The sequence below is a fragment of the Podarcis filfolensis genome (genome assembly GCF_964270895.1).
Source record: "Podarcis filfolensis genome assembly, chromosome: 1".
In the NCBI taxonomy this organism is placed as follows: Eukaryota; Metazoa; Chordata; class Lepidosauria; order Squamata; family Lacertidae; genus Podarcis; species Podarcis filfolensis.
The window spans coordinates 97,168,017-97,194,034 of NC_139604.1; the positions used below are offsets into that span (position 1 = coordinate 97,168,017).

A 26,018-nucleotide genomic window follows, 5' to 3' on the forward strand; every position below is an offset into this window, starting at 1 on the left:
TAGAAACCTGCTGCCAAAGATTTGGCTGATTAGTTCAAATTGTTATGTGAAATTTAGCTGCTACATGTTTCTAACAGATGCATTGCCTCTAGTTAGGGTTGCCAGATCAGATGCCTGCAGTAGGTTTATTGCTACAACTGAGAGAATCCTCCTGTCACAGTATATAGTCTCAAGTTCATGATCCTTTTCTTCCCTGGGCTCTTTGGCCCATAATTCTCAGCAATGCTTTTTTTCTAAAACAATGTTTAAGGGTACTCTCATTTTGACTCAAGAAAACCACCATTTTATAGTTCAAATCAGGAAAAATAAATACAGTGGTACTGCTGGTTACGAACTTAATTCGTTCCGGAGGTCCGTTCTTAACCTGAAACCGTTCTTAACTTGAGGTAACACTTTAGCTAATGGGGCCTTCCTCTGCCGCTGCACCACCGGCGTGCGATTTCTGTTCTCATCCTGAGGTAAAGTTCTTAACCCGAGGTACTACTTCCGGGTTAGCGGAGTCTGTAACCCAAATTGTTTGTAACGAGAGGTGTTTGTAATCTGAGGTACCACTGTACAGTAAATGGACAAAAGTACAAAGATTCACAAAATGTTTAGGGGTATGCATACCCCAGCGTCCCCCCAGAAAAAAGCACTGGTTCTCAGCCATTCAAACCTTTTTGGCCCGTGTACTTGATTTCTCCAAACAATGCACATCATTTCCAGGCATAAGATCCTACAGCCAGTGCTTTTTCCCCTAAAAAAAATGTTTAGGGATAATCTCATTTTCCTACATATTGAAATACTGGCCCTCAATGAGACCAAACTTAGATTAACAAAATGTTTAGGGGAATGCGGACCCCTGTGTCTCCCCCCAGGAAAAAAAGCACTGGCTACGGCTAGTTTCTCATTGGATTCGCCTTTTCTTGAGTTCCATGTTTTTACCAGCCTGCGTTTTCCCAGTTCCTCACTTTCCCCTGCATAGCCTACTTTGCCCCACTTTCTCAAGCCATCTTTATTCTTGGCCAGCCTCCCTAGTGGTCATGTCTACTCTAGCCTCATCTTTCCCCTTAAGCATTCTCTGATCCAGGCTGAACCATGGGCCTCTGTTGAACAGATGTGTAGGAGATTTGGCTACTGCATCATAAAGACACTTGTATTTGTGGTAGAATTTGTCCAAGGAAGACAAGTGTTGAAAGTTAATGCACAAAGAATACTATGGGAAAGTGAATAAACAACACTGGCTTAATATGATTCAGAGTGAATCCCCCCCTCCCCCCGCAAACCAATGTGTGTTGAGAGCTTGCAAATGTAGCCTCTCAGAAAGGCTACCACATTCACCTCTATGGTGCAGACTATAATATCTGCACATTGTCCAGTGTGTACGGGGTCTCTTCCCATTTAGGTCAATGGGGTAGGTCAATCTTCTGGAGCTCATATGGATTCCTGCATCAATCAATATGTGTCCAAAATAAAGAACATCCTGGAGCTCTTCCTTCACACTCTCTATCTTCTAGCATCCGTTGCACATTTATTTTTGGCATTCATTCATTGACATAAGTAAAAGAACAAATAGATTTTTATCCTTCCCTTTGGCTTCCAGAATAGCACTAGGGCAACTCCCAGAATCATTTTGCTAACAGTCAGCACAGATGGAGGAGGGCTGGTCTTGCAATTTTGATTATCTTCTCGGAAGCCCAAGAGCTGACACTGATTCAAGATTTTCATTCTTGCTGTTTATTTATTAAAATCCTTTATAGACCACATTTAAATGAAAAATTACCTAGGTGGTGTAAAACACAACACCATCAACTGAATCACACTAAACGCCCTGGAAGATGTGTGTGCATAAATATAGCTTTATATTCTGCAAACTTCTGGATGAGCAGAAAAAGAGACAGGGCCACAAAATGATGCATACACATTTCCCATTTCCCATCATCTACCTCATCAATGGGAAAAAATACAACTACAGCCAAACATCGAATCCCAAATGCCTACATTTTGGGCTCCCAAACGCTGAAAACCCAGAAGTAAATGCTCTGGTTTTCGAACGCTTTTCAGAAGCCGAACGTCCGGCGCAGCTTCCACTTGAGTGCGGCAAGCTCCTGCAAACAATTGGAAGCTGCGCCTTGGTTGTTGAACATTCCGGAAGCCAAACGGGTTTCCGGAATGGATTACATTCAACAACCAAGGTTTGACTGTACATCAGCCACTGCCATGCTCATTCCTACACAGAAGGAATTTGAACCTCTCCTCTGTTCAGAATTATTGTGGGTGCAACACTGGTGACCCCTGTGTAATTAGGGTGTTTGGTTTTGACTAGGGAGCCCTGCATTCAAATTGTGGAGAATCCCTACTCGGACACAAGGCTTGCTCAGTGAGTCACAGGTTTGCCCCCACTCTTACCAGTTTGTTGAGAGAAAACTTCATTATGCCACTGAGAATTCTGAAAGAGTCTTAATCCGAACCGAAGAAGTCACTCGTCATCACTATATCCCCCCCACCCCCATATCTACTTAATTTTAACTCCCCTCTCCATTTTAGGAAGATCTCCCACCCCCAAGAATAACAGAAAGGTAATTAGCTGAGCCTCTGGCAACTGAGAATGAGCCCATGTGTGTCCATGTCTCATTATTGATGAACCAAAGATTTTCCTTTTATCTCCATATTGAACTCATTGCACACAAATGCAGCAGTTTCTATGGCTTGGGGAAAGGCCTTTTTACAGTGTTTGTAAGAGCAGATGCTTGGTAAGTCTATATATGCCAGTGAGAACATCATTCAGTTTTATGCCCACTTCTGTTTTCTTGCTTGGCATAATTCATTAGCACATTCTGCAGAATACTCTCTCCATAAAACTGGATTTGGCTGTAATGTTAAGGTTCTAATGACTATAGCATTGTAAAAAAACACAATAGTTTTTTTTAGTTGTTTTTTTTTAAAAAACCCACTTATAATTGATGTGTATATTTGATAAGGAAAAAAATACACATATGCTATTATTTTGCAATAGAGTACCATTTTTAATTTATCAGTTTTTAAAATAATTTAGCTGATGGTAAGGCTGTGGAAAGAGAATTAGCACAGTTCGACAGCAAGTCTTTATGACTTGCTTCATGCTATTTTTAAAATGATTATATGGGCTCATTTCTAAATAAAGTCAAAAACTTTGATTGAAGACACCAATATAGTCTGCCAACCTGTTATGTCACAACGTTATGGAGGGGTATAAATACTAAGATACAAGCACCTCGTTTATTTATCTTTCCTTAACATAATTTAATGTAAAATTCAAACAAAACAAAGATTAGATGGGGCTTGAGCAGGATTTTCAACATCTGTGCAGATAAATTTAATTTATTCCAAAGACAGGGAGAGAGAGAACTACTAAGCCATCTTATAAAGGCTGCTGTTGCAGATTACTTCACACAACAGAATGCAGCTGTACCACCTCGAGCAAATCCAGTTTTACCCTTAAAACCTCCCCCACCCCATTTAGACAACCCTCATCTTCAGTTCTGTATGGGAATAATGCTGGAAGACTATTTTATTTTCACCTTTTGAACAAGTTTTATGTACACCAGGTAGTAACACCCTCAATGTTACTTCTGTGTAGTACCAGTAAGTTACACACTACAGATTTCTTCTGCCATCTTTTATGTGCAAGCAAACCTACAAGCATGTTGCAGTATGTTAAACATAAATGAGTTACAGCTGCTTGAAATAAGGTCTTGCTGAAAGTTTAATATTTCAAAGAAACATACCTCAAAAACTACAGGGTCCTCTGCAAAATAGGCAGGTCTACTCTAGGAAAAGCACTGAGATTCTTCTGCTGGAAATGGATGGTGGAGGGGGCAGGAGGAAGCAATGTTATTTCTTTTAATACAATGAAATTTTCCCATTTTCATTTTAAAAACAGCAAAACTGAGTGAACTCTGGGGAAAAGGTAATTTCAGGATTTGCTCTGCCCTTTTGACCTAGATGTCTCACAAGCTCTGTTCCTGGATCTGATCAGGGTGTGTGTGTGTAGAGTGTTTCAGGGGAAGGATTGCTCTTATTAAGGGAAAGACAGCCAGTGTGGGAGATTGCAGTAATTGCAGTAAAACATAACTATGCATGACTGCTAGTTGGTGCATTAAGGGGTTAAGGATCATAGAGTTGTATTGCTAGATAGTTTCAGTTTGATCATACTCCCTCTCCTCTGGAAAGGAAGTGAAGCTTCTTTCCTCTTCCTTTATCTCTCTATCTCTGCATCATGTAATCAACCAGGATGGATATGCTTAAGCTAGCTCTAAGCTTAGAATGCATAACCGAAGTTGTCCTGCTGTATTTTCTACCCAAGAGTGTTCTGCCTGCATTATCATTGCTGCTGCATGGAACAATGCATGGCCGAGACCTTGAATATCTGTAAGTAAATTATTTTAAACTTACTTCTGTGTGTGGCCTGCTCATAGCAAGAGGCGTAGAAAGAGGTTAGCTGCTGTGTGCAATTGAACTGGTTAAAAAGTTTTAGCAACCTATATTCCTAACCCTATATTACTGCTTAACTTTTGTGAGTTTAATCTCTGCTACTGGGGCTCTGTCTCTGCAGGAGAGTGTGCAAAGCCCTGTGTTTTGAATCCAGGCATTTCTGAACCCAGCCATTTTCTTTAGCCCCCCCCCCCCCATGTGGGTCACAGAAATTCATATTTAATTCCCCACAGCCAGAACTGCCAATACCACTGCTGGCTGTAATTGTAAGAACTTGTGTGCTGGAGCTTGCATTTTCCTCCTCCCTATCATTCCTTTTTCCTTGTGTGTTACGTCTTTTTCGTTTGCGAGCCTGAGGACAAAAGCGTGTTTTAGGAAAGATTTTTGTAAGATGCTCTGAGATCTTTTTTGCTTAAGGGGAAGGTATAATTGTGATTAACAAATAAATGAATGAATGTGTAAGCAGAACGTTGTCTTTCCTTGCTGAGATGAGTATATAAAGATATGAGAATGTTAGTGACTGGCAGAAAATATATAATATGAATGTGGGTAGGACCAGTTTCTGAAGCAATGGAAAGAAGCTTATAATAGCTTATCAAAAGAGTATGAAAAGCAGTGATAATTATATTTCTTCCATTTCCTTCTGCCATGAAAGTGGAATATACATGAAGAGCTTTGAGTACTTGTTGGATGATGAACTGAGGACTTCAAATAGGCTATGGGAGTGCACGAGGCATCCACTTAGGGTTGCTATAGCCTGAATAGTTTTATATGCTTGTGAGCATGACCATTAGGTACTGAATTCATATCCAAGGGTAATATATCAGGTACATAGCTCTGATTCTCAGTCATCTCCACAGCATGTCCAAATAAAATCTTTGCCTTAATACTGTTACCGAAAAGATCTTTCTAACACAGATTGCCAGGCTAAGACTCAAGCTGTAACAATGCCCACTTTATTCTAAAATATTAAAATGTCCATTACAACTTAATATATACTATAAATATTTCTTGACTTTTAATTTCAGGATCGGACAAATGAAACATTTTTTTGTAAGAGAGAATAGCATTTCTACAATTATGCTATTGCTTTTAACAGCATGAAATGAGATAAATACCAGTAATTAAAATGTACATTAAAAGGGTCAACTGTCTGGCTTTGTGCCCAGAAACCCTGGAAGTTCAGAGTTAAAACAATGTATTGCCAGATGACTTGCTTCCCTAACCTATACGAGCCTGTAGTAGCTTGGTACAACATGACCATTTAAGAAAGGAATACTTAAGTTTGTGTTAGCTAGGTTTTTAACATTTACCAGAAAAGGGGCTTGTGTGACAGAAGACATTTTTTTAAAGTGACTTCATAACTGGGAGGAAAACTGAAAGCCACACCTTTCAGCCTCCACATTTCTTCTTTTGTTCCAAGTGCAAGGAGAAGCCATCCGGAAGGAAGAAAGATTACGGCTATCTATAAACTGTTTGACAGAGACAGAAATGCTGATAATGTTTGGGCTGTGTCTGTATTTTTTGGCTGCTTGCATCAGCAGAGGGTTGAAGTAAAGCAGAGACCCTTGATGTGTTTGTCTAAAGTAGTAGTAGTGTGATCCTGGGCTGGAAGAGTTCACCTGAAGTTCAGGGCAGATGTTGCCAGTAGTTTATAGTGCAGGAAAGTAAAATTGCTTCCGGATTCGCCTTTTCCTCTCATTTTTTCTATCACCCCCATGGAAGTCTCAAAGAGTAACTATGTCTGTAGGGAAGCAGTCTTTGAGCAAGATACCACGATTGCGATGACAGTCCAACTCTTCGATAAAGCCATACCAATAGATAACTAGTCCGGGACCAAATCTAGGGTAAAAAAGAAAAGACCAGACATTATTAATGAATAATCACAATCAACAAGAAGAGCATAAAAACATGTGAAGCTGTGAACTATTAATAACTCTGGAAGCAAGTCATGGAAAGTGAGCAAAGCGCTTTACAGGTATTGAAGATAAAGCACGTTTAAACTAAAGGCTGTGTTTAATCTTTCAAAGGATCTCCAAATATTCTTACTGGACAAACAAATATTATTTTTTATTTCCTTGAATATTAGTTAATAATAGTCCAATAAGAACCTTTGGCTGAACACTGCATGATTTTTAGAGGAGGCGCTATATTATTTTGCTTTCCACTTGTTCCAGCCCTGATATTTCATAATTAAGAAAAGGGAAGAGTATGAAGAAGAATTCAGAGAGGAGCAAAGATTTCAGTATTGTACAATGCTTACTATTCTTTGTAATAAAATCTCTACAATGAGGAATTGCGCAAGAAACTATCAATGCAAAAACACAGTTCATCACAGCGGTTTTTTTTACTCTAAAACTCTCCTGCTTGTGCCTTAGAAATTCCTCAGATATTACTAAGGCTGACTGATCCCTACTAGGCAATCTCAGGAAGTAGCCCCATGGCCTATTTTATCCATCAGGAAGTTCAGACCCTCAGGCTGGGTTCATAAAGAAGTAATCACTATCAATCATTGTGTAGTGATATGTTTTGCACATCAGTTTCACGTTTTTCCTACTGAGAGCACTTAATTAAAGGGAAGCACTACTTTTGGTATAGTATTGCAAGAATTTTACAGTGAAATCATAAATTATGAATGTTAGGTTAGTAAAAGGATGTCTAAAAACAGAACAGCCTTCTATAGTCTAACGTTACACCAGGCTGTACAACACGAGGCCAGAAAGCTCTTCCCTTCTGCCTTTCTGTGATTTATTGTATGGCATAGTGAACTTGCCAAAAACAACAGTACAGGATGAGCTGTTAAGAGACTGTATGTACAAGGTCAGTGGAATGTCATATAATGGTTGGTACACGGGTCTGAATTCATACCAACATGGTAGTCAGCTTTTGTTAAGGGCCTTAATTATAATGGGGATGTCTCAAGAGAGCCATAACAATTTAAAAGTCCGCCAAGTCAATAAAACATATTTAAAAATGTGGGCAGAACCAGGCTGGCTTCGTTGGGATGGTTCTTTCCAACACTACAATGGAAGGACCGTTCCACAGATGTCTAATGAATAATGAACAAAAGCGACAAAACCTAGTGGACTTCTTTTACCATTCTGATTAGACGGAGGACCTTTCTTATATTCAACTGCTTAATTCGGCCATCTGTGGATTTATAACCACTGCCTTCCTATGCTTTCAGAAGCAATTGCTGTGTATAGCATCTTTCACTCTTAAAACCTTGGGTGTTTTAGAATGACAGGTGCTATATAAGGACTAGTGTTGCAGATTTAGCTGTGTTAAATAATTCTTTCGAAATGGTGATCGGCAGTAAAACCAGATTATAGTGGCCTACAATAGATCCTCTCTTGTAATCACAAACCATGGTTTGTGGTTATGTTTCAACTGGCCCACTGAATCAACTGGATTTCTGTAGTTTATGCATTAATGTTATTATTCCTTCAATGCCGGACAGGATGTATCTCATAATACAATGTCTCCATAAATCAAAGGTAGCATATGCGCAACATCCATACAATCTCTATTCTAATTCCTTGTTCAAAAAGACTTAAGTGAAGTACTTAAAACCAAAATTAACTTGTTGGCACATTTAACATTTGGCACTGACTATCAGAAACTCCTGCTGCTAAGCACTAATTTCTCTCTCATTAGCTCGCAGAATCGGAAAATCACAAACAATGCCAGTAGTTAATTATTGCTGCCTTAATTTGAAAAGTCATTTAGCCTTTTTTCCCTTTTGTGTCAACGGGAAGCAGTAAAGAGGTCAAAGATAGAAGCAAGAACCACCCTTTTTAATTTGAGACTCACCACCATTTTTCATAGATGCATAGATGTGATTTGTGAAGAACCCAATTCAGGGCTGCAAATTATAGAGTAAGTGCAGAAACTTATTTATAGATTAATTATACGGTTAAACAAATTGGTGACCAACCTTCTTTTGTGATCACTTTAAAGAAAGTTAGGCTGAACGGAAAATGTTACAACTATTGCTCACTGTGATGAAATCAGAACATAGGAAGAGCCCTGTTGGATTAGACCAAAGCTCATCTAGACCAGGATTCTGTTCAACCAAATGCCTCTGGGAAGCTCATAGACAAGGTGTGAGGGCCATGGCGCTCTCTTAAATAAAGAAAACATGGAAACAACCCAAGAAAGTCTTCGGAATCCAAATCCAGTGTCAAAACAAGAGACTCCTGTCTAAAAAGAAAAGCGTTTCATAGGCCATTATGCTGGAGCAATGTGATTTATTTTGAAAGTCCAAGCATTAATCAGTGAAGAAATCAACAATGTTGGAGAAATGACCTTTTTCAGACAGTTATTAGACTGTGCAATGTAAAAACCTTTTAGTTTTTACTCGATGCTCCTATTTAAGTGCAAGGAACGCGTGGATTCCTCTTGTGCCCAACTCCAGAAAATAAGATCATTTCCCACAATCTGTTTGCAATCTTGTAGCCCATTTCCTAAACCATTTATAAAGCAGGCTATAACACACACACACACACAAATGTTACCTTCAAGGCATTGTACAGATTTATACTTTGTGGTCAGACTTGTTAAACGGGGGGCTGAACCCCAGTGGAGTAGAGGGGGACACTAGAGTTTTTATACTTGGTAAAGGAAAATAATGGGTTATATGTATTGACCATAAATTTACTGAGTAGCCTAATCCACGAGATGCTGTACATACTATTTAAGCCTTTTAAAAAATATTCAAGTGCAATTCCCAGAGATAATGGTTACCTTAAGAGTTACACTGAAATGCAAACAATTAGCTAAAGTATATTTGTCAGGAGACTGGAAATTCAACCATTATGGAAGGAATCCAAAACATTGATTTAACCAGATATTACAATTATATTGATTGTCTGAGGATGCTTTCATAGAATCATAGAAGTGTAGAGTTGGAAGGGGCCCCAAGGGTCATCTAGTCCAACCACCTGCAATGCAGAAACCTCAACTAGACCATACATGACAGATGACCATCCAACCTCTGCTTAAGAACCTCCGAGGTAGGAGAGTCCACAAACTCTTGTGAGAGTCTGTTCCACTGTCGAACAGTTCTCATTGCCAGAAAGTTCTTCCTGATGTTTTCTTGGAACCACCTTTCTCATAACTTGAATCCATTTGTTCCGGTCCCACCCTCCAGAGCGGGAGAAAACAAGCTTGTTCCATCTTCCGGCCCTTAAGATATTTTAAGATGGTTATCATATCTCCTTTCAGTCTTCTCTTCACCAGGCTAATCATACCCAGTTCTCTAAACTATTCCTCACAAGGCTTGGTTTCTTTGGGTTTATGTTTCTTAAATATGTTTCCTAAATAACTTTCCCAACATGCCGCACAGCAAATTGCTTTGGAAAATGAGGGAACTTTCAAAATCAGTTTATGACACAGCTTGGCTGTATTCCATAAATCCAGAATCCTACCCTTGTATGTTTGCTACATTGTTTGCTACCATATGTGACCAATCCTGTCTCCTGGATACTTGCAAAAATGTGGTTAATGTGTGCATTCATTAATTTTGTGCATATACAGTACATTGAACACTGTGTACAGGTAAGTGTGAAACGTTACTAATAATTGACAGATTTATCTCATAATGTAATGGAAATTGTTGTCGTTTAGTCGTGTCTGACTCTTCGTGACCCCATGGACCAGAGCACGCCAGGCACTCCTGTCTTCCACTGCCTCCCGCAGCTTGGTCAGACTCATGTTTGACTCAGGTCAAACATGTTTGACTTGGTCAGACTCATCTTTATCAACGACTTGGATGATGGACTCAAGGGCATCCTGATCAAATTTGCAGATGACACCAAACTGGGAGGGGTGGCTAACACCCCAGAGGACAGGATCACACTTCAAAACGACCTGGACAGATTAGAGAACTGGGCCAAAACAAACAAGATGAATTTTAACAGGGAGAAATGTAAAGTATTGCACTTGGGCAAAAAAAATGAGAGGCACAAATACAAGATGGGTGACACCTGGCTTGAGAGCAGTACATGTGAAAAGGATCTAGGAGTCTTGGTTGACCACAAACTTGACATGAGCCAACAGTGTGACGCGGCAGCTAAAAAAGCCAATGCAATTCTGGGCTGCATCAATAGGAGTATAGCATCTAGATCAAGGGAAGTAATAGTGCCACTGTATTCTGCTCTGGTCAGACCTCACCTGGAGTACTGTGTCCAGTTCTGGGCACCACAGTTCAAGAAGGACACTGACAAACTGGAACGTGTCCAGAGGAGGGCAACCAAAATGGTCAAAGGCCTGGAAACGATGCCTTATGAGGAACGGCTAAGGGAGCTGGGCATGTTTAGCCTGGAGAAGAGGAGGTTAAGGGGTGATATGATAGCCATGTTCAAATATATAAAAGGATGTCACATAGAGGAGGGAGAAAGGTTGTTTTCTGCTGCTCCAGAGAAGCGGACACGGAGCAATGGATCCAAACTACAAGAAAGAAGATTCCACCTAAACATTAGGAAGAACTTCCTGACAGTAAGAGCTGTTCGACAGTGGAATTTGCTGCCAAGGAGTGTGGTGGAGTCTCCTTCTTTGGAGGTCTTTAAGCAGAGGCTTGACAACCATATGTCAGGAGTGCTCTGATGGTGTTTCCTGCTTGGCAGGGGGTTGGACTCGATGGCCCTTGTGGTCTCTTCCAACTCTATGATTCTATGATTCTATGTTTGTAGCTTCAAGAACACTGTCCATTATTATTATTATTAGCTGCTGAAGACAGATGTAACATTAAAAGCACCAAGAGCATAGTCCTTAGCTGTGCTTCAAGCCACTTTTCACAACTGAATTTTGTGGACCAGCGAATTGAACACTGGTTGAAGCCTGTCAAGTCTTGCTTTTTTGTGCCTACCAACCTGCTTGCCAGGTACTACTGTCTCTGCTTCCATCTGAAGCCGGTGAAAGATTGCAAAGTGTCTTGCACTGCAGCCAGGCTCATGGTGTTTTCAAACACTTTTACGTATTTAGTAGGTTTGAAGAAAGGAATACATAGTTTTCTACACATTATCATACATCTGTTGAATACAGTTTAACTCAAATGCACTATTGCTTACGCAAAAAAAGGATGTTTTATTTGTGTGGCAACAATTGGAGCATTAACAGACTGTAGGAATGCTGCTGGTCCTTTTTTCTGGCTTATATATAACTCAAAGCAATTGTTTATTTTGTGGACATTAAAGCCATCTACTATTTTGGTGGCTATTGGGGAGTTTAAAATGTAAACTTAAAACTGTATACAGTGGTACCTCGGGTTACATACACTTCAGGTTACATACGCTTCAGGTTACAGACTCTGCTAACCCAGAAATAGTACCTCGGGTTAAGAACTTTGCTTCAGGATAAGAACAGAAATCGTGCTCCGGCGGCACGGCAGCAGCAGGAGGCCCCATTAGCTAAAGTGGTACCTCAGGTTAAGAACAGTTTCAGATTAAGAACGGACCTCCGGAACGAATTAAGTACTTAACCCGAGGTACCACTGTACTGAGAAAAATTGACAAAATTGATGGATTATGTGAAAAGCATTTAAAATACATTCATAATGTTCACACTGAATCATTCCAAACTAAGAAACTAGCCATCCAACACATAAAGGGCATGAACCATCTATGGCTGCCTAGGTGGGAGATGATCCTCATGGGGCTTTTAAAACTCAGTTTCAAATCAGTCCTGGGTGGGGAATGTACACTGCTGGGAGGAAGATGGCCCACGATATGCTAATTGTGACAGGAAGAACAAGATAGGGCTCCCATGCACAGATGACCAGACTGGCATTTGAATGTTACTTCAACTTCTTCCACTGCACCTGTCAGCAGCTGACTAGCTTAGGGGATGCAGAGCAGGCCACAGACCTTTGTCCTCTGACACCTCACCACTGTTTTCAGAAGCCACCTCACTAGCCAGCACTAGCAGGGAGCACTGCAATTTGTTCAGTCAACTGGAGGCCAATGCATAGGCTCATTAGACTCACTCTTTCCTAATGTCCTCTTCAGCAAGATACTTGACACTGCTTCTCTCCCCCCCACCCCAAACTCTTGCCAGTTTGGAAGCGCCTTTCATATCCGTTTGCCTTGGGTCTCCACACCCAGCCATGGCAATGCACGATCTTGAGTTGCTTTTATCCACATTGTGGTTTAGATGAAGAAACTAGGCATTTAATGAGTCTAAATGGGTTTGGTGCAATAAAAAGGATTTGCCGAGGAATTATAATAGAAGCCCACGTTAATTGTAGCCTCACGTCCTATGCGCTCAGTAATATGGGCTGTACATAATAAAAATCACAGGATGGTTTTCAAGATCCTTAGCTTACTAATCTTTTAAGTGGTGATGGTGAGATAAGGACTAGCTAGAGAGAACTATGTGCAGATTATGATTTTCCTTACTACTTGCATAAGAAAAACAGAGCAAAAACCTCACATCAGAGTGAATTCTACCTTTGAAAAGAATTCTGCCAAATGGCTGTTTCATGAGATGTACGTAAAAATATAATGTTCCCTCTACAAAGCTTTATCTTCATTCCAAATCTTTCATGCCCATTAACCTATTCTGGAAAGGCTGCAAGTAGGGGGGAAGCCCTCTATTGTCTAATTCCCCCAAGATCCAAACTATACATCATCATTGAGAAGAATTAGAAGCAAACATTTAGTTAAGCTTGAAACTGACGGACTTAAGAGGAATGCCAGGCTGCAAACTGCCAGGGTGACAGAAAACATGAGACAAGCTATTGAGAAAGGTTAACCTGAGGTCCAGACAGCCAAAGTGCTGGTCAACTCATCTTGCCATTAGGTGATTAATAGTTGTTTATTTTTAGGGCTTGAACTAACAGGCCATCCTGGGGCCAGTGCAAGATGATATCTGAATAATCTCTGGCTGCCTTGTGCCAGAAGAAATCTTTTCTTTTTTCAGCTGTTGATCTGGCTACAGTCCTTGCCAGAACAGTGAGATGTGCCAAAGACAAAATCTCTCCCACTACATGTGTCATACTGAGGTGTCACACACCCAAAAGGTGACTAGGTGGCTAGGCCTCAAGTAATTAATTCTTTATTGGGAGCCTAGGCCAAAATAGTTTTTGCTACAACCTCCTTTTCCTAAGGTCATTCCTTCTTCTAGCCAGAGAAAGTATGCTACCTGCTGGTCTTTCATGACTGATCTTAAAGAGACAAGGCTCAACAGACTATATTAACACCTCCATCCCTGCAACTGTTTAGAACAAGGTTTCATAAGCACTTGTCTAATTCATCTCTTGTTGTAAAGTAATAATTTATTTAATAGTCCAATCTATTGACATAAGGCAGGCATCCATGCTATGTTGTTTTATATACCTATTGACAACCTTTTAAATTTTATTTCAGCAAGCCTATCCAGATATATGATTCCGTTGCCTACATTTGTTTTAACATTTTTGCTGATTTTATCTGTGCTTTAGCTGATTTGTGGTTTTTATCGACAACTTTGCAATGTACCCCAGAGATTCGGCCTTTGATCAAGCAGTTTATAAAGCTTTTCTAAATAAATAAATCATAGTTCAATAAAGGCAGAGTGAAAAAAAAAAAGATGCTTTGCATTACTTTCAAAGTAGAAGTGTAACACTACAAAATACTAATTGAGTGTAAAAGGTAAAGGTAAAGGGACCCCTGACCATCAGGTCTAGTCGTGGCCGACTCTGGGGTTGCGGCGCTCATCTCGCTTTACTGGCCGAGGGAGCCGGCATACAGCTTCCAGGTCATGTGGCCAGCATGACTAAGCCACTTCTGGCGAACCAGAGCAGCGCACAGAAACGCCGTTTACCTTCCCGCTGGAGTGGTACCTATTTATCTACTTGCATTTTGATGTGCTTTCGAACGGCTAGGTGGGCAGGAGCCGGGACCGAGCAACGGGAGCTCACCCCATTGCAGGGATTCGAACCGCCGACCTTCTGATCGGCAAGTCCTAGGCTCTGTGGTTTAACCCACAGTGCCACCCGCATCCCTTAATTGAGTGTAAGAATGTCATAATAGCCTGTTAGATCCGGGCAATGGCTCATCTATCCCAGCAACCTGTTCTCACAGCGACCAAGCCCACAAGCTGGATTAGAGCACGAGAGCATTCTCCTCTCCTGTGGTTTCCTGCAACTGGTATTCAGAAGCATTACTGCCGCCAACTGTAGAGACAGAGCCACCATCTTAGTAAGCACCGATAGCCTTTGTTTGTAAAAATCAGTAGCGGATGATGTGTTGGGGCTGTGCCCCTTACCTTATCTCCCTCTGGCCAAATGGCTGGTGCATAACAGGATGGAGATGAAGAGGGGCCAGGTGGACGTGAGATTGTTGCGGTGCGAACATGCCAATGGAGCCAATCTGGTGCTACTGCCTGTGTGTTTGCACTGCACCAAACTCGCCGCTTACTTGCCCATCTCCATCTCAGCATGCAGCTGCAACTCAGGCAGGTAACAACCCAGCACAACCCCGCTGCCTGCTACTGCTTACTACTGTAATTGAGCAAAACCCAATCAAGATTACACCAGCATTTTTTGACAGCCAGGTGATTCAAGAGCTAGTAAGTAAGAGGGTGGGGGGGGGAGCTGTGGCCTTTCCTATGCTATTGGACTTGGATCAGCTCCTGTCAGCAAGACCAATGGGCAGGGATGATGCGATTAGATTTGAAGGAAAACAACATCTGGAGGGCCACAGGTAAATGGAGGCTTTCATCAGAAAAAAAACAACTCAGTAGGAAAATATTATTATTATTATTATTATTAATTGAATTTATATATCACGCTATACCCAGAGGTCTCAGGGAAGTTCACATAACAAAATCAAAATATAAAACCAGAAAATATATAATCAAAATAAATCCACCCGTTTCAGTAGCAAAAGCTATTACTCTCACAAGTTTGGATTGTTTTTGGATGTGTAGAGATCACACTTGCATTTCAAACCAGTGAACTTGGCAAAGCAAAATGTTTCTTTGGGTTTAAAATGTCTTTTGAGGCAAAAAGTAACTGATAAAGGGGCAAAATCTTTCCTTGAAACTGCACATGGATAAACAGGATTCTCATTTCTAAACCTGTCAGTCTTTGACTTTCTACCTGCTCTACTTTTACATTTACATTTTTAAAGCATATTTTAAGAGCATGCCTAATAGATTAAGCATTATTTTTAACTAAGTTCAAAGGGAAGAAAAAAAAAAACCCTGCAGCTTTGCTCGTGCTACCTGATTTCACTATGGCAACAGGAGGAAAATGGTAAATTCTAGAGATTAAAAGAGCTATAATTCCAGTTGAAGGAGTAAAAGTAAGAATTACAATTCATTTGTAATTCCAGGTAATTTACACCACCTTTGAACTATTAGTTAATTCTAAGAACCTCATTTTCCAAGCATGGAAACTTCTAAGATATTACTCAAAGTGGATTGAGAAGTTTGTTTGATTAGGCATTGTTTTCTCTTTACTGTATTTATTTGGTCTGGCTTAACACATAAGTATTTATGTATGTGCAAATTTATGGAAATGTTTGCTCTAGAAAGGCTTTTGCTTTTAAATACTGGTCTTAATAAAATACTTAGGAGACGATAATCCAAGGGATGATGGATTTTAGGATGTTTTCTTGATCACATAAAATGAAACAACTAAAAATCTTCATGGGATCTTGTGATTCTCAGGTAACATTCCCTTTAGCATTTTATAACTCATGGGCAAATTAGCTTTATTTCAGTTTGGGCCACAAAGAATTCTGTACCGTGTGTGCACTAAAAATAGAATGACAAAGTATAAATAGTGGGATCATTCTGTCTACTTATTAAGGTATTTATATCTTGCCTTTTTAGGAGGCGAAGAAGCGCTAAGAAATAGCTAACAGAAAAGAATGCTAAAAACAACACAAGACTAAATAAAACCACTAACCCCAACCCCTAACTGAACAGTTGTAAAAGAGAGAGACAGGCAGAGAGGCTAAAACAGATATTTTGTCAAGGGAACACTAGAAGAAACTCAACAAAAATAGGCTAGCAGAACTTGATGCTACTTTTCTATGTACAAGGATATTTTTTGTGTGTGTGTGTGTGTAGTATAATTTTTAAATATTTACTTTATATATTGGGGCGCAATCCACTCCCACCACAGGAGTAGCTGCCTGTTGGTTATGTTGGGAGCAAGGGCCACTGTAAACAATAGGACTTACTACTGAGTAGACACATATAGAATTGGTGTGTTAAATGTACCTCATGGTTTGTGTTAAAACACACACACACACACACACACACACACACACACGGTTAAATAATTTTTCTTTGTGCAAACATCTAGGCATCAAATAGTATTTCAAACTGAAACCAATGTGTCACAAAAGTCAGTTACAAAACACCCATTTAAGTTAATGGTTCAGGACCAAATATAGCCTAAATATGACTGAATATATGAGGGCTGTTTCATACTAGGAAAAATCCTTTCAAGATATACTCCACTGGTTTGGCCCAACTGTGATGAGGATAGCAGCTGCCATTAAATAAACAAATCCTTATGTTAATAGGTTAAGTGCTTGGCTATGCCGTTGATAAATGTGAAGCTAATATAATCAGTGGCAGTAAGAAACCATACAATTGGCTGTTGGCAGAGCTAATCAGAGCTTCCAGTTTTCACAAGGGTAAAGTTTCAGAAAGATGTCGACTCTAGGCCTTTTGACCTAGATGAGACTTTGGACATGCCAGCCTTGTGTTCTGGTAAACAGGCTGGAACTTTGAGTGCAAATCAGTAACATGTGCCCTTCACTAATAGAACACATGGCTTTAAAATTAAAATGCAATGTGATCGAGTGCTTCGGGATATTTTAACAGTTAAAAGAGAATGTGGCCAGATAAAATGCTTAGGTCACATCTTTTATGTCCCCTTCCCCACTTAAAAACCTGGACAAATTCAATTGTATTGTATTTCTTTAAAATCTGCTGGAAAAACAAAAAGTTCAGTTAATTATTTCATGGTTGATTGTCTGGAGGAAACGAGGATGTTGTGTTTTTCTCTACAACATATGCCACCTATTAGATAAATAGGCTTCACTACATCCAACTAACAAAAAAGAAAAAAGGGGAAATGACTTTGCAAATACATAAATGTAATAAAAACGGCAATAATATATAGATAATTATTTTTTTTCTAATATGCTACATTTGTATTGGAACAGAATAATGGACACACACACTTCATCTGTATCTATCTACACAAACACACGCAAACTAAATAGATGTCTATACACACCTACTAAATATCGTTAATCAATAGTTTTATTCCAGCTCTGAAACAATATGGTTGTAGATGAAAAATGAGAGGGATGTATCAGCATCTTTGGTGGAATCCTGGGGCCTGCAGAAGCACAAAAATGCTTAGGAAATAAAACCCCAAGGGGGGGGGGACAGCTCAATGAAGACTGAGCTTACTTAACGGTCAGACAACGCTGAGTTACACTGGGTCAGTTTCTACATGGCCTCTATAAACATATTTCACAGTTGAGCAAAATGTTCTGATGGTTCTAGTCTACTTTTTTGTCATTCCCAATGGGAGACAGCACAACTAATCTGCAGAGTACTGCAACAGATATTCCCTGGGACGGGGCAGTGGTGTGTCACTGCACACCATAAGCTGCAATCTCAAGAGCAAACCATGGACAACATGCTAAGCCAAACCATGGCTTAACTCACAGGAGCACAACAGCAGGAGGAGGGGAGGAAGAGCAAAATGGCTACTGTCTCTGTTCCAGGAGCCCACATGCTCTCGTGTTTGCACTAAGCCATGGTTTGGCGTAATGTTATGTCAGACTGGGCCAGTACAACATGAACATGTGAGACTGATACTGAAGCACTTATTTAAGGGCTCTGGAGCCAAAGCGGTAAGAAGGAAACAGCAACTTTGGTGGCAACGGTGCTGCATTTAAAAAAAAAAATGTGGTTAAGATTATTCATGAGAATCAAGTTAGCAAGACCAAAAAAGAAAGCTAAGTGAAGGAAGTTCACATGGACAGACCGAATGCTGGACTTAGATGTGGGTTCAAAATCTTTGCATAGCTCCGAAGTATGCAATTAAGTAACTATTGTACAGGACAAATACAAAAAGAATAAAAAAGCACTTAGGAATGAAAAAGCCTTTAAAAATGCTATAGAAAAAGAGGAATAATTATTAGTGAGACCTGGTACATACATTGCAGTATGGAGTGCTCCTATTCAGGGTTCCAGTGAGGCAGGTTCATATCCTATTTCCTGATACTGAATTTCCCCTCGCCCTTCTCTCTGGTTTTCCTTCCTCTCCCACCAATAGTTGCCAGTATTTGCTGGCCACTGAGCATTCTCAGTCCTCATTGGGGTTCTCTCACAGGGCTCCCCTCCCCTTAATTTTATTTTTTATTTTTGGTAGTTTGGACTTTGCCCAAGCCTGTTGATACCTCCTTATTGTTTGTGGATTGTGCCAATTTGTTATATCAATAGTCAGAGGATAAGGCTGCTCTTTGGTATACAGGATGAATACATAAGCAAATATAGATGGCTGCTGATTGCTTTGGGAAAGTGTTCACTAAATCTAAGGAAAGGGGTAAAATGAGAATCCAGATCAAAATATACAGCCAAACCATACAAATGACAGATATATAAAATTACTCTGTATTTATCAATAAATGAACGTCAAAAGAATATATATATATATATAAAATTAAGGGAAATAAGGGGGAAAAGTAAGATTATGATAATCTCAAAATATAAATAGTTCAGATTTAATAATTCTATTTAATGTTCCAGTCTTTCAGCAAAACATTAAACAAATGCTAGTTATTTTTGTGGTGTAATTAGTTATACATGTCTGTAACCACAGGTAGGCAAACCATAAAAATTGGAATGTAGTTCAAGAAAAAAAGCATCAGGAATTGACCCTTAATAATTAAGAAAAAAAGAAGGAAAAAGAAAGCTTTGAATAAAACACAAATGAGAAAGTTGCAGTCCACCACTCTGTGTTAACACCTCTGGCTTGTAATGGATGCTATCACAGGATTACTATCCAGATTTTGTTTATTTTTCAGTATATTGGGGGTCTGAAAACCATGCTGTCTTACACTTCTGTTACTCTGTAACCTTAACTATTATTCCCACTGTGTAAAAGCAAAGCACAAATTTAAGGTGACAAAGCACCAGTTGGCGGATGTGAAGTACTGTACACTACGAAAGCACAAACCTCTAAAAGCTGCATAACCATTATGAAATAACTGACCTATATGAAACTGCTACCATGGTTCACAAATTTATTGTCAGGTTCCAGCCTCTAGCTGTTCTCTGATTGTTCTAAATACTTGACAAACTGAAGCCTTTTCACTTTCCGTTGAAATTGCCTCATCTCCCTGTCAGAGCGCCATGGGGGACTCCATTACTTTTCCGACTTCTTTCCCCTACTGACAAGTCATTTAGCTGGCTTCTTGTTGTGAAGGCTGTCCATGTCAAATTAGCCAGGGCCCCTATTGTCCTTATTACCACTCGAAAAGCCATCATGAGTAATGCTACGGGGTCCCTCAGTTGTCATCATTTGTCAGAAAGAAAGGGAGTGTGGTTACATATAGTTGACAGGTAATTTCAGTGTCTACAATTACCCCAATTAGTCTTGTCATAAACAATTCGATAAATGCACACCAATACAAACAGATAAACACACCAAGGTCTCTCACTATTAATGTTGTGTAATGGGTAAATCAGTGATATAGTGCTATATTTTATTTATTTCTTTAAACTATCCTCAGCTGTACGCTGGCAGTTGCTACCTGGTCAGCACAAATTGTACTATCTACTTTCATTAGCTCATCACTATCAGAGAATAAGAAAGGCTGTGACAAAATTCATTTGGGGGGTGGGGAGGAAAGGGAGCAGATTGCCTAAAGCAGGTGTTATAACAAAGATAAAACAAAGGTTTTCAGTTCAGCACTGCCGTGCCTTTAGAAGTGATTATGTTAAAAAATGGAAAAACAAGAAATGCTCTGGAAAGAGAGGGAAAAATACATTCGTTCTGAAATTAGAAGCACCTGATTTTTCAGCTCAGTTGGTGGTGTGACATATATTTAACAACATGTATTAAAGGCTGATACTGAGAACCAATTATTTCACTCATGGTATTAGCACTATGTTCTTCAGATATATAATCTAAAAGTGTAAGAGATACACCCCAAAAACACCCAAATATATCATTCTTCAACAGACCTGATAATTTCTGAATTTAGAACTATTTGGCTACAAGTTTAATAAGTTCAATATAGCTGACAGTGAGTGATGTTATGATTTTACTAACCAAACACTGTCAGTACCAATTTCTGTTTCATAATGCAGTACGTATCTGTTTTAACACAGCATACTACAATGCTACAGTGCTGAATTAAGGACTATGAAGCTTATTCCTGAGCACGGTACAAAAAAACTGTCCAAATCTCAGCTTCTCTTGAGTCTGCTGCACCCTGTCTATTTGCTGACCGCAGACTTAAGTGACGGGTGGAGAACCCAACAGAAGTATGTTGTTGTAGGAAATTGCTTTTGGCAACTATTTGTTCAAGCTCAAGATTTTTTTTTTTAACCAACACTAAGAACCCAACAGAAAACAGGACAGGTCTCCCTAATGAGTAATCTATTTTAGCACAGTCTTGTCTAGGCATGACAGTTTACTGAGAGGCTTGAAAAACTCGTAATTACCAGTGTTACAGGGCAATTAATGTATATTACACTGCACTACTCATGGCAGCAACTGTCATTTTCTCAATAAAAATGAGTACTCTTCAGCTAAAGGTGACATTAATTGGGACTTTAATGACTATGCAGAGGAGCTGAAGCCAAATATGAACAAAACAGCGATTCAATGAGCAACTTCAGAAACGAGAAAATTGTACTAAAATGAGATTAATTGCTGTTTAGAAAAAGGAAAGAACCTAAAAAGCTATTAAATTGCAGGGTTTGGGTGCCCGGGTGATGGTTGTGATGTTAATCTTGCATTCTCACAGCAGGCAAATATTCACTAAATTCAGAGCCTTTTGACAGCAGGAAAAATCATGTATGCTTAACTTCAATCCATCAAAAATATATTTCAGCTTTTATCAGTGTTCTAAATACTTCTGCAATTTCAAAAAATACTGCTCCATTCCTTGGCTGTCATCATGCAAATGTGAACACTGTCAATATTGCTGTGAAAAATTCCTCGGCTTCAAAAGGCTTACTTTGGTGATAAAGAAAGAAAAATGTGAAGATTAGAATTGCAAAACACACACTACTAATATAACAGAAAGCAAACAATAGGAATGTAATATTTAAATTGTGGAAACTGCTAAAATAGAAAATGATGGGGTGTTTGTATATGTGTGTGTGCACGCGCGAGAATACCAGTGAAAAATAATTTCTGAAAATCTTTGATAGCCTATACATGCATATAGCTAATTACTTATTATAAATAATCAGGACATAATTTTGCTACTCAACTTCAGGTGATACAATTATTAAAACAGTTCTATGGTTTCTAAAAACCTTTATCCCTTCCACTTAATACTTGAAGCAATTATATAATTGCTTTTCCTCATAGCTCTTTCAACTGTCATGATGACTGTATACATAAAACATTGCATTTAAACTCTGACATATAAGAGGGATAAACATAGGTCTGACTTCCTTTGAAGTTTTGTCTTCAGAAACTAGAAATTTTAAAACAGAAAATTAGTTTAGCTATTGAGTGAGGCATATGGATTCTTTACATGTGTTAAGCTTTATGCATACTTGGAAATAGCTGCAGCATTCAATAGAAATGCACTGGCATTATGGTATTTCACAATTTCCTTTTCTATAATCAATTCTGTTTGTTCTGCATTTTAATAATTAAATAGCTATCTCATCTATAAACTTAAGGACACACACATATTCTTCTGGTCCTATTAAAGAACTGCATCCAATAAATGCCCTAATAAAGGAGTTTCTAAAAGCAGGAGTCTCTCTCTCCCTCTCTCATGTTTTCCATTAGTAAGGTTTTAACCATTTCACTGCACAGTTATGCAAAGTCTAATTGGCCAGTGGTGCATGCAGAAAGAATTCCTAAATAATGTGTTTATACACGATTGTATTCAATTGTGTCCTACACAAAGTAGAGCCACGAAAAAGAATGAATCTAATTTAGCCATGTCCATTAAACTCAGTGGGTCTACATTGGGTAGGACTAGCATTGAATACCATCCACAATGGTGTGGTATTCTGTTGTAACCTAAAGAAAACCACAAACTCCTTTTTTGGGATGCACCTGTCACTTCTTTCTCACAAATCCACCTCCACACTCAGATGTCCTGTACTTATGGTCACTACAGGTGCTTCTAATGATATTACAGCCCATTAGTCTGCTGATATTGAGAAAACTTGAGGGCAAATCTAACTTTTGTGCAAGAGAAATTTAAGTTCAGTCCAGTACTAATTCAGTACTAAGAAAAAAGTCCTGAACTAAGCACATGTTATCAAACATACTTAACTTTGACAGTGTAATCCTATACTTGTCTACTCAGGAGTAAGTCTCAGCTAGTTCAGTGGGGCTTATTCCTAGTAAAGGGGGCTACAATAAAACACATAACAAAGAGAACAACACAAAAGTAAAATCCTTTTAAAAGCAACAGCAGTAGATATCACAAACGCACACAGCTTAGCAGGAAGCCAGAGACGGGACAATCCATGCTTTATGGGAGAAGCTCTTCTACGCTATTAGTGTAGCCACTGATAACAACAACAACAACAACTTTATTTATACCCCTGCCCTCCCCAGCCAAGGCCGGGCTCAGGGCAGCTAACAACCAATAATAAAAACAAGTTGAATGAATACAACTTAAAAACAAGATTAAAATACAACATTAAAACATTAAAATGCAGCCAAAAGGACCAAGACCAACAGCGGGACAGCTCCAGCAAGCATGGCCAATGGGAGTTTCAGTTTAGCAACAACTGGAGGGCCAAAGGTTCCCCATAACTGGTGCCATGGCTATATGACCAAATGCCCATGGAAACAGATTTCTCAGGTGGTCGGAGCTACACAAGCAATGTCTGCTTTTCCGTCCCCCTCATCCTCAATGCAGCACCCTTTACCCTCCCAGAGACCTCTTCTGACGTTCAGTAGACAGTGGGATACAGTGCAAGGGTTAGCATGGGAGGAAGAATCAGGACAGACGAAAGAAAGTAGTTCCTCCCACGCACATACAGAATTTGCTCCCTGAAGATGTTTTGATGGCCGCCAACTTGCATGGCTTTAAAAGGGCTTTAGATAAATTTGAGGAAAATAGACTATTGATGGATGCTATTCATGATGTCTACGAATTGCTGGTGGTATGTCTCTGCATACTAGTTCCCGGGGAGCACAAGTGGGGAGAATGCTATTGCACTAATGTTCTGCGTATGGGCTTCCCATAGACATCTGGTTGGCCACTGTGAGAAGAGGATGTTGGACTAGATGGGCCTTTGGCCTGATCCAACAGGAATCGTCTTACTTGTAGTAAAAAATAAAAATAAAAAATAAAAAAAATTCAATCCCAGCCATACTTGTGTATGAAAAATACAAGTATGCATTAATGAATATTGACTACTCTTTATGTAGAAAATGATAATATACTAATTGCATAAAGATTTAAAGCCAAAAGAGAAGAAATGGGACAGAATTGACACAGAATGGCAAGATGAGTCTCCCCTCTGCCTGTCAGGATACAAACTTGTGAGGCCGAATGACTACTATTTTGGCCTTCTTTGAATACATTATGAAATAGCCTTAATTAATTGCATTAATGTACCTCCCCCACTGCACAATGAGATTTCTGAACTGAGAATTGCAGAAGTATGAGGGGGAGGGGGGAATCATTTTTTGCTTTTTTTTTTTTGTAAATGCAACCAGTTACATGGTCTGCTATTATCTAGAGACATGGATTTCAGGAGGAGGAGGAAGAAGAAGAAGAAGAAGAAGAAAGCAATACGCAGATAACAGCGAGCATTTATTTTTATAGGATTGCAATTAATTGTAACCTATCATCTTTGACAAAACTTGCAATTAATTGTAACCTATCATCTTTGTTTTGAAAATACAGGGTTGCATCTGTTTGTACAAGCTGCCTCTTCCCAGCTTCTGTGATTCCCCCTTCCACTGCCACCCTTGGCCTGTATCCTACTCCTTTTCTGACGGTCTACTCTGGATGCAACCCAAACTATTTAAGATTGGTTCAGAAAATTTACAGTGCATGTCTAACCATGTCTACTAAGAAGTTAGTCCTACTGAATTATCTTTCTCCAAACCTTTATTAGGCATTACAGATATAGATCTTAAAAGAAGCATATACATTTATATATATATATATATATATATATATATATATATATATATATATATAAAAAGCGATATAAGATATATAGTAACAGCAATTTTCATTGGAGTGTCTTCCCGCTAAACCGTGCCATTCACTACTCTAAGAGATACTATTGACAGAAACTCAGCCACCCTTGCAGTTACCTTCGGGTTAATATCAGACAGGTAGAATCTGATATTTTCATTGTGCCATGATGTTAAACCACCCTTCTGAATTCAATGGGACTTAGTCCCAGCTTACTGGGGCAAGTATTGCAGTCTTTCAATTTCTTCCAATTTTATCTATCCTGAGCCCAGACAGTGGGAAATCTGATCACAGTTCTGTTATGTCACATCTAGTTGGGTCCTAAGAGTGCAGTTTTGCAATCTTTTAAGTATTGTTGCATCACACAAATGGAAAGAGAACAAAGAAGTTAGAAGTATGGCTGTTAAAATTATCCAGTGAATCAACTATCAGCTGTCCCATTCTCTAAATATGCATTTTCCCTGGAAATAGTTGTTCCCTGCCAGCTTCCTCATATATGCATATAGATATAGATATAGGCACCAATCCAGAGAGGAATCCCCCTTACATACACATAAAAGCCAACGTACAAAAAACCTCTGCTTTTGGGGAAGATGGTGTGCTTACTGTTCCCTGGACCAGGGCCAGAATTTCTGAACTGTGGAAATAGCTAGTTCTTAAGACGACTTAAATAATGGCCTTGGCATGACTGATAAGAATATAAGAGAAAGCAGAAAAGACTAAGAAAGCCCAACAAATAAAGTTGTTAGGACAAAACGTTTCCAGCTCATAATAGGATAAGCACTGGGAATTAGAGTAAGAAGGGTGTCACACTGTGTTCAGGAGAGTGTGCCTAGGATTGCAGTCTAAGGGAGATAGTAATATACTATAAACAACTGGAAGATTTTAATTTCTTATTCTGTTTTAACTTTTTCTTCTTTTTTGGAAATAGTTATTAATTCTTCCTTAGTTTTGCAAGATTGACTTCTTAATTAATGGTTCAAATCTAACTGTTCTCACAAGCGTTTATTTTTGCACTTTTTCTCGAGTTGTAGTATTTTAAAAAACACATACAGGCTGAACTTCTACCCACACTTATTTGGAAGCAAGCCCTAATGTAAAACTAGTGGAACTTAGTTGCATGTAAATATGCTTAATGCCAGGATAAACAGTAAGCAAACTGATAGAATTTAGTGTTTTCCA

At 39.2% G+C, this 26,018-nt stretch overlaps 1 protein-coding gene across 5 annotated transcripts in view; it reads right to left on the minus strand.

Moving 5' to 3' along the window:
- Window positions 1-3,236: 3,236 nt before the first annotated feature.
- CDIN1 (CDAN1 interacting nuclease 1) overlaps window positions 3,237-26,018 on the minus strand; it is a 123,689-nt gene continuing 100,907 nt past the window's right edge. For 4 of the 5 annotated variants that reach the window (XM_083619881.1, XM_083619885.1, XM_083619883.1 and 1 more), the window contains one exon: window positions 3,237-6,294. In XM_083619881.1, the coding sequence (XP_083476007.1) occupies window positions 6,180-6,294 (115 nt within the window). In that variant the 3' untranslated portion in view covers window positions 3,237-6,179. The remainder of the gene's footprint in view (window positions 6,295-26,018) is intronic. The other variant, XR_014549466.1, reaches the window with a different exon arrangement.